This window comes from Montipora foliosa, unplaced genomic scaffold, assembly GCF_036669935.1.
Source record: "Montipora foliosa isolate CH-2021 unplaced genomic scaffold, ASM3666993v2 scaffold_485, whole genome shotgun sequence".
In the NCBI taxonomy this organism is placed as follows: domain Eukaryota; kingdom Metazoa; phylum Cnidaria; class Anthozoa; order Scleractinia; family Acroporidae; genus Montipora; species Montipora foliosa.
Window position 1 is genome coordinate 863,035 of NW_027179795.1, and position 10,000 is coordinate 873,034.

Genomic DNA, 10,000 nt, shown 5'->3' on the forward strand with positions numbered 1-10,000 from the left:
ATTAAAGCCCTCAAAATCAAAGTTCCTGAGCCCGCGGCTAACAACAGACTTTTGCTCATTGAGCGGTTTCTGAAAATTCAGCTGAAAGCAAATAGTTTTGTGTTTAGAAATTAACTGCTCCGTTACAACAAGTTCATCAATTTTCAAAGCCTCAGCACCTTTCCTAGAGATAACAAGGTCTAAAATATGCCACATGATGTTTCCAGTTAAACAATTCCAATAAACTGCAAACTGTGCCCCATATCTGTCAGCCGTATCATCCACGTGGAAGTTAAAGTGGCCAATGATGATCATCGGTGACCACAATTTTTTTTAAAACACGAATCACTTACTCGTCTTAAAATCTACAGAATATGAAGAAATGAAAAAAATCACAATGTAAGAAATTATCTATTTTTAAAAATTTCTTCCCTTGTGTTCTGAATTCCGGAAGTGGTTACAACGGGTAGCGCTTGCGAGAACGATCGTTGAAGATTTTTAACTCTACTGTTTACGACATCCATAGCGGCATGCAACTATCTAAAAACCCCACCCCTATATTTATATGCACAGAAACCCTCCCTCCAACATATTATTTTTATAGTTTTCGACAGATGAGCAGATAAGGCTACATCTCGTTATGACGACCCATCTTATGATCTATCGAAATTATATATTTTTCCCTTGTGTTTTTCTCCGAAACAAAGTGGGTGACCTCGCATTTGTTTTTCTTTTTCATTTTTTTCTTTTTTCATTTTTGGAATAAGCAATTCATGACCTAACTTCAGGCGAGAAATGAAACAAATTTCATTGTGGGAAGATTTTCGCGCGAACGTCCTCAATCTTTAGAAATCAGTGAAAGCATTTTCGAAGAAATAAAAATAAAAACAAGCTGCTTTACAATTAGAGAAAAATCTATGTCTTCAAACTGCATTTGATCTCAAGAAACCTTCGTTCCATTCAATCAATCATTCATTCATTCATTCATTTATTCTTATCTCAGTTTGAGGTTTGAGTGCTCTTGATTTCATATTAGTTTATCTTTTTTACCTTTTCTTAGCTTTTCACCATGGTTTTCTTTAAAAATAGCAGATGGACTGTCGTCCATGTTTGCCTTGATATGACCGCTCTCAGTGTCTCGTGTACTCTTCTGAAAACAATTTGGATTTATCTTATAAGAATTGAGTAATCATATGTTGGAAATGAAAATAAAATGAATGCTTAAATGAGAGTAATTGCACCGTTGTCGTTTAATTTGAATTGTGCAATGTTGCTGAGTATATATAAATATATTGAATATAAATTATCATTATTGCAAGCAATTCTCAGGCCAAATGGAGTACTCTAGTTGGCTGGTTTTTAGTTGGAATTTTACAGTAGGGACCATTACCTTGGAAACGGTCCGACGGTTTCTGGTTTTTTCTCTCTCCTAGGGAAATTCAGGTTGAGGGAAGCACTTTTTTTTAAAGCGGAATTTAAATTACATGTAAAAGCTTACCGTTCAAAGTTCGCTGACAGAAATTAATCTCAATGAAAAAAAAAAAAACAGGACCTTGCTGTGGTCGTTCCGTACTCCCAAGACCTCGGGAATATATTTCTTAGTACGGCCCTCGTACTCGATTAGTAAGAAGGTGGTACTACCTTTCAACTACATTGTTTTCCATGCTTTCATTTCTAGACGCCTTGATAACAATAAAATCTAATATTTGACAAACGCAGCAGTTTTAAAGGACATCTCAGTTGCTGGCTTTAAGATGTGCAATTAAATCTAAGTTGCACTGAATGATTTTCCTCTACATCTTTGTTGTTCATTTGTGAAACAAACAAACAAACAAACAAAAAAACTCTTATTTGGCCTTGGCCAGGTCCCCAAGCACATAATTAAAAAAGATTCAAAGTAATCGCCATTGACACACTCATTAGTTTTCGAGCTCTGAAATTGACAATCTCTTAAATAATTCGTAATTAGTAGGTATAAGTAATTATTTCATAGTTTTAAAACAGATCGCCAACTTGAGAGTTCTCACATCATGAATGTCTACTAATTCCGAATACTAAATCGAGAAAACTTGGATTTTTTCTTTATTATTTTACAGCGAGATTTTCTTAATCGGAGCTCTACCTAAATATTTTTTTTCAAACTTCACGTGGTCATGAAAAACCTTCATTTTTTGTTGACAAACGTTTGTAGCTGACAGTCTGAGTACATTCGATTTCATATTACTTTTTCTTTTATTTTAGATTATTCGTATTGTTTTCTTTACAACCAGCGAAGCTGATGTCTTCCAAAGTTTCTGCTATCATTTGATCGCTCTCAGCTCTTCGCGGGCAATTGGAGCTCATTGTACTGCTCTTACTTAATTGGAATTAAGTAAGGCCGGGGTCAGTGAATGCTCCGAATGAAACTGCAATAAAAGCTTAACTGAGATTGACTACATTATTCTTGTTGGTTTGAAGAAAATAATCTGAAGCTATCGAAAGTAGTAAAATAACAATAATCCCTTAATAATTGTAGAATGTAGAAGAAATTTATAAACTGAATTAAAAACTTACGTTTGTCCAAGCCAGTCCAGACATTAAAAAATACATACAATCGCAGCGGAACAAGAACTATTGCATCCTAACATTACAATCACATGAAAAAACTAGTATTTTTGGTGAGTCGGATTACATGACCTTTGACAGTCTAGGTCCAGTCTCCTTTGTTCATTTACACGCGAAACACTGTTTAATTAGAATTGTGCAATGTGCAATGTGCAATGTCGTATTAAAATAAGTTAATACTACGATAACTAAGCTCTGCAAAGGGTTTAACTTCTGGGTGGATATCTAACAATTAATTAAATCAAATCCCAGAAAAGGTTTTCTCAGAACTCACAAGTCTACGAGACCTGTAAGCATATTGACCAAAATATAATGTGAAAATTTTCTTTAGTGATGCACCTCCACAAAGAGTTGACTGATTTCGTTAATTAGTCGCTTAGAGAGCTGTTTCAAATTTTAGAACTAATCGATATCTCTTTCAGGTCAATAATTAAAGTACATTTACACCTTGGACAAAATGTTATTCCACTACTTTTTTTTTTTTTTTGCTGTTTTTGTAAAACCTCTTATTTGATCTTTGCCAATTTCTCCTTTTTTGAATGAAACCGTCCATGAAAAAATCAAGTTGATTGCTTCTGCCTCTGCCTCGTTATAATTTTAGACCTCAAAAAGGATAATTGCTGTGAAGATTTTATTTAACTCAGCTGTCTGAGTCACTTTGCAACTAAAACACACAATTATTTGTGGAGTAGAGAGCCGCATAGTTGTGTCATACAGTCAACTCTCTCTTAACGGACACCTCTGTAAGACGGACACCTCTATAAGACGGACACCTTGGTGCCGGTCCCGGCCGTTTTTTTGGTCATTTTACTATAACCAAACTCTCTATAAGACGGACACCTCCATAAGACGGACAACGGACACTTTGAAATCGTCAATGGACACTTGTGAAGTGCTGAATGTGATCGCAAATTACGATTTAGGGAAGAAAAATTCTTGTACGTGACTCTTCTTAACACCAAAAGTTTAATTGACAGCTCTTATCTTGTCGCCGGAGTACATACAGTACAAGTTTAAACTAAATCAGGCATTGTCCCATTCAAAAAATAACTTGGAGGTGACAACGGAATTGTATTGAAATCTAAAACAGGTAGGTTTCGTTCAAGTAAATAACTTAAAACAAACTTTTAAACGGACGCGTATTCACTGTGCACAGGTTCAGCATTATTATCTCAAAATTCCTGGGGGCATGTTATGTCGACTCTCTATAAGCCGGACACCTCTCAAAGACGGACAGCTGAGGCCGGTCCCGATGGTGTCCGTCTTAGAGAGAGTAGACTGTAACGACTTCATTGTTCTAAAACAGTCCTCAGTCCAGTTTAGAACGGTCAGGACATCATGAAACTCTATTAATTCCGATTATCACGCGAAAACACTTTGATTTCTTCTATATGGTCACGGTACAGTAAACTTTCTTCATCAACTTAACCCTCGAATAAAACCGATGTCTTTAAACTCCATTTGGTCATTAAAATCCTTTATTATTCGGCGACAAACGTTAACCTTACGCCCGTTTTAAACGTCGCATTTCACATGTGCCAAATAAGCGAAAATAATTGCATTAGATACGGCACATGTGAAATGCGACGTTTAAAACGGGCCTTAGCTTAAACAATCTTGTTTTTGTAAACTGGGATAGATTGCATTGTTCTTGTAATATAGATTGTAATATAGATTGTATATAGATTTAGCCAAGCCTAAAAGCTGAGCTCCGGGGTTGTTTATTATTACTGGCTGCAGGATTGGTGAAAATAGATGGCGTTGGAATTGTCCATGTTTTGTTTTTTTCCGGATATTGCTTAATTATGTCATTTTCTTCGGTGCCTAACCAGTGAATTCCACGGTAAATTTCAAGCGAAAAACCGATATCGTGTGAATCCCAAGGGATGAGTGCGATTTCGGTTTTTCCAACCATAGTTACGAAATCTACTGTCGAATTTACCAGTTAGGCAATAAATTTTTCTTGAATCGCAAGAGTTTTAAAAGAAAGCAGGCAAATCCTCAGCAAGCGAATCGAACGGAAAAGGAAAGGAACCATTTCAGAGTCGACTGTCAAAAGCCAGCGAATAGGAATCACGCTAAAATTAGAAATCACAGATGTACCATAGCTGGTGATGTGACAGATCGTCTTTGTTGGATCAAGGTAAAAAAAAGAGTCTTATTGATGTACTTTATTCCACTTATCTCTGAAAACGAGATCATTTACATTTTGATGTATTTCACTGAAACACGCCAGCTTGGCTTAGAACCAGAATCGGCAAGAAAGGACGAACAGATGAGCAAATTTATTTAGAACCTGCTTACTTTACAAGTACAGGGGGAGGTTTTCGCCTCAAAAATGACAACATGAACAAGCATCGTGGCAGGTCCTTTATGTCTTCTAGAGTCCTCCGTGTTACAAAAGGTTTAAGCACCTTCCAGCTTCTTCGTATCACTCTTGGTGGCGACATACATACGAATCCTGGACCTGCAAATAGTCCCAAGAACCTTTATTGCTTCTATCAGAACGCCAGGAGCTTAAAGGCTGTCTGCTTTGATAGAGATTCCTACGTGTCAAAACTACCACTACTACAAGACCTCACTTATGGATTTGATTTGTATATTGTTTGTTTGACGGAAACCTCGCTCAACGAGAGTATCTCAGACTTCGAAATCCTGCCCACTGGGTATGAGCGTCGTCCTCCGTCCATCTCGAAAGATGATTGCTGCACGCTGTTGAGTCACGTCCGGGTGCTGCACTTCCTCTGATGGCTGTACAACCCTATTCTGGAATGGCAGTCTCTGGAGCAGGTGGGGCAAATGAAGGGTGATGCTGTTGCGTCCTGCATTGATCTCGCCTTGCGCTCAGCCCTCATCTGCTGCAGTGTGGTGGTACGTTCTTCCTCGGCTCTCTCCACCGTGCTGCGAACAGCCGATCTCCACGCCCCACGGTTCTCAGCAAGACTCTCCCAGCTTTTCAAGTCGATACCCGCGCCTTTCAAGTCACGTTTGCACAAGTCCTTGTACCTCAGGGAGGGGCGCCCACGGGACCTGGCTCCATCCGCAAGCTCTACATACAGTAGGTCTTTCGGGATGCGGCTGTCGTCCATGCGGCGTACATGTCCGAGCCACCTCAGTCGACGTCGGGCCAGGAGGGCGAAAATGGACGGCAGTCCCGCCCGCTCGAGCACCTCGGTGTTGGGAACCAAGTCTTGCCAGCGGATGCCCAGGATGCGCCGAAGGCAGCAGAGGTGAAAGCTGCTGAGCCTCTTCTCTTGTGTAGCATAGGTTGTCCAGGCCTCACTTGAGTAGAGCAGGGTGCTGAGGACGCAAGCTCTGTACACCTGCATCTTGGTACTGTTGGTCAGGTTGTTGTTGTCCCACACCCTCTTCTGGAGCTTCGACATCATCCCGGTGGCTTTGGCAATCCTGGCGCTGATCTCCGGGTCCAGCAATAGGTTGAAGGAGATAGTCGAGCCAAGGTACTGGAACTGGCTGACTGGGTTAGGTCGTAGTCTCCGATGTGGATGGAGGGGGGAGACTCAGTTCCTTGGGACATCACCTCTCTCTTCTTGAGGCTGATGGTGAGGCCAAATTCTCTGCACGCATGTGCTAGGCGGTCCACCAGTCTTTCCAGAGCTGCTTCGGTGTGGGTTGCCAGTGCCGCATCATCGGCAAAGAGGGCCTCCCTGATGGTGACGCTGCGGAGCTTTGTTTTCGCGCGGAGTCTGGCCAGGTTGAATAGGCGCCCATCAGACCTTGTGTGAAGGTACACACCGTCGTCGTTGTTCTGGAAGGCATAGGACAGGAGCGTGGAGAAGAAGATCCCGAACAGTGTCGGAGCGAGCACACAACCCTGCTTGACACCACTGCTGATTGGGAACGGCTCGGACGTTGCTCCGTTGTAACACACTGTGCTCTGCATGTCTGTGTGAAAGGACTCTACGATGGCGAGCAGTCTTGGAGGGCAGCCAACCTTCTTCAGGATGTGAAACAGTCCGCTTCTGCTAACGAGGTCAAAGGCCTTCGCGAGATCAATGAAGGCGAGGTAGAGGGGCTTGTTCTGTTCGGGGCATTTCTCTTGTAGCTGTCGAACAGAGAAAATCATGTCGATGGTGGACCTGCCAGCTCTGAACCCGCACTCTGATTCCGGGTAGACACGCGCCGCGAGGACCTGTAGACGAGCCAAGGCAACTTTTGCAAACACTTTGCCCACAATGCTGAGGAGGGATATACCCCTGTAGCTGTTGCAGTCACTGCAGTCGCCCTTGTTTTTATACAGTGTCACTATCTTGGCGTCACACATGTCCTTCGGCACTGAGCCCTCTCTCCAGTATAGGCGGAGCAGCTCAAGCAGGTCGCCAAGCAGTGCGTCCTTCCCTCTCTTGATGACCTCGGCGGGAATGTTGTCCTCTCCTGGGACCTTTCCTGTGGACAGACAGTCGATGGCCTTGCTCAGCTCTTCCTCGGTCGGCTCAGCATCTAGTTCATCCAACACTGGCAACTCCTCGATGGACATGAGCGCAGCGTCTGTCACAACAGTCTGCGTGGCGTAGAGCTCCAGATAATGCTCCACCCAGCGCGCCATCTGTTGCCATTGGTCAGTAATGGGCTCTCCAGTCTTGGTCTTGAGGGGGACGCTCTTGGTGGCACTAGGACCGGTGGCCTCCTTAATGCCGGCATACATGCTGCCTGTGTTGCCCTTGTCTGCTGCAGACTGGATTCTCCTGCTGAGCTGGAGCCAGTAATCGTTGGCGCATCGCCGGGCAGTCTGCTGGCACTTGCTGTGGGCGGCTGTCAATGCGTCTCTTGAGGCGAGGCAAGGGTTGTTGGCTTGTGCTAAGCGTGCTATTCGCTTTGCTTCTACAAGTGGCTCCATCTCTTGCCAGTTGGCCTCAAACCAATCCTCGTTTCTCCGCTCCTTCCTCCCAAGTACCTCAAGCCCTGACTGATAGAGCGCGGAGCGCACCTGGCTCCATCTGGAATTGGCGTCGGTGGCATCTCCACTCGCCTTGCCAAGTAACATTCTTAGGGCGCCAAGCAGCTCCTGAGCTTTGATCGGGTCCGCGGCTCGGCAAGCATTGATAAGTGGACGTCCCTTGGTCTTGGCGTGATGCAGCTTGCGGGGGGTGAGGTTGACTTTGGCGCGGACGAGGATGTGGTCCGTGTCGCATTCTGCGCTGTGGTAGCTCCTGGTGTTGCAGACGCTGTTGAGGTCTTGCCTTCTGGCGAGGATAAGGTCTAGCTGGTGCCAATGCTTAGATCTTGGGTGGCGCCACGAGACCTTGTGCCGAGCCTTATTCTCGAAGAAAGTGTTGGTGATGGCCAGCTTGTGGAAAGAGCACAGCTCCAGAAGTCTTTGCCCGTTCTCGTTCATCTTGCCGACTCCAAGGCGCCCTAGTGAGGTTGGCCAGGCTTTGTGGTCGGCCCCAACCCGTGCATTGAGGTCCCCCAGTATGTAGAGTCCTTCCTTGTTGGGCACACTTTTGATGGTTGCATCCAGCGCCTCGTAGAAACGATCCTTCTCGTCGGCTGTGGAGGTCAACGTTGGGGCATATGCGCAAATAAAGGTGACTGGGCCTGTACTTGCTGTCATCCGCATGGTCAGGAGCCGTTCGGACCCTCCTGTTGGTGGCGTGATGGTCAACAAAAGGGAGTTCCTTACTGCAAAGCCCACCCCGTGGATACGTGCTTCCTCGATGCTCTTCCCCTGCCAGCAGAAAGTGTAGTTGCGCTCACGCAGTGAGCCATCTTCTGGAAGTCTGGTCTCTTGAAGGGCGGCAACGTCGATGTTTAGGCGGCTCAACTCTTTGTCGATGACAGCTGTCTTGCGTAGATCGTTCACGCTTAGTGAATCGCTGTTGTGTCCAGGACACATTGTTCTTACGTTCCAGCTGGCGATCAGGGCTGGAACCTTTCGGTGAGGGCGGTTTCTGTTTTTCTTTTCCTTGTTGCTTGGTGCTTCGATTTACAACCTGTCTGTTGGTTTCCCTAAGCCCCAGGCACCCAATGAGGCAAACAAGTTGTGGCGGGACAGTACCCAATTGTCCGGGGGCTGCCCGGCTTGGGGCGGGTGGTAACTGTCCAGTGGGATGCATGCATCCCTCCCACCGTCGAGGGTGACCCCTGGCGCCCTTTTCTCTTCGCCAAACGAGTAAGGACTTATCACCGGTAGACTGCCACCCTCCGTGTTGTGTCGTCATCAGGGACTGGCGACGCTGGAGTGACCTCTCCAGGTGCAGGACTGGGCAAAGTGTTATGGAGGACTAGCTGCTGCCCATGAAGCATGTCCTCCCTCTCCTCGCTGCTGGTGTGGTCCTGGGGAAAAGCAAGCTGATACGCCTGGCACCAGGGCGACGCAGGAGTTGCCAGAATGTAGATGTGTACACCAGCGGACTGCCTTAGGGACTCCAACTCCGGATTTCTCCTTGGGGTTTACTCTCGAAGCCTCTCCCGTGGGTGGGTGGACCGCGAGACAGCGGTAGTTTTGAAATCGGAGTGAACCTTCTCCTAGATGGACAATCTACCACGACTCTCGAGCTCCATCTACCCGGGTTTTGGAATAAGAGATTTCCTTCTCATAGGCACATTTACAACCAAGGTTGGTAACCATGGTTGAAGGCTCAGCCCGCCTAGCTCGGTTATACCGCCGAGCACTCGGTCGCACCCATAGCAGTCTCTTTCAAAACAGGAAGCACCACGGGAAGGTGCTGCAATTGACACAGTTGCGAAGCAGAGGCCACTTACATGAGACCCAGCTGGCAAACCAGACCGGGCCTATGCGGCATAACTACGCCTGGGCAACGAGAGGTGATCGAGTTGCACATCGCTAGCCCTTCGTGAGCGGGACGTCCGGCCGAGACCTCATGCCCACTAGGTATGATATCTACAGGAAAAATCGCCAAAATCGAACTGGTGGTGGAGTTCTGATCGCAATCAAATCATCACACAGTTCAAGCCAAGTATGTTTCACGGATCTTTCCTCAGAATTTGAGGTGGTCATGGTAGAAATAGAAAACCTGAAATGCAAGAGAAAAATTCTTATCTTGTCCTGCTATCGCCCACCGAATGACGCAAGGTTTGTGACTCATTTTATAAACGCCTTGAATCTGGTTGATTTCAACAATTATCATTTTGTATTTATGGATGATTTCAACTTTCGTAATATACACTGGATTGATGGGTCTGGGTTTTCACACTGTATTACAAATGACAAAAATAGGCTGGTGGATATCTTAAAAGACTTGTATTTATTTCAGTATATTCAGTCTCCAACGCGTTTGACTAGTGTTTTGGATTTAGTCTTAACTAACAATTCAGACAGTATCTTTTCTCTCCAAAGTGGTGTTGTTATAAGTGAAATTGGAATTCCATCTGATCACTTACCCATAGTCTTTGACATCGGTTTTTTCTATCTTGTCAAGACTTCTGCAAAGAG

The 10,000-nt window shown here is 44.9% G+C and overlaps 1 protein-coding gene across 1 annotated transcript in view; it reads left to right on the top strand.

Moving 5' to 3' along the window:
• The first annotated feature begins 9,563 nt into the window (after positions 1-9,563).
• The window catches only part of LOC137990039 (uncharacterized), a 6,792-nt gene continuing 6,355 nt past the window's right edge, over positions 9,564-10,000 (top strand). Inside the window, exon 1 of the mRNA XM_068835582.1 lies at positions 9,564-9,640. Within this exon, the coding sequence (XP_068691683.1) occupies positions 9,564-9,640 (77 nt within the window). The remainder of the gene's footprint in view (positions 9,641-10,000) is intronic.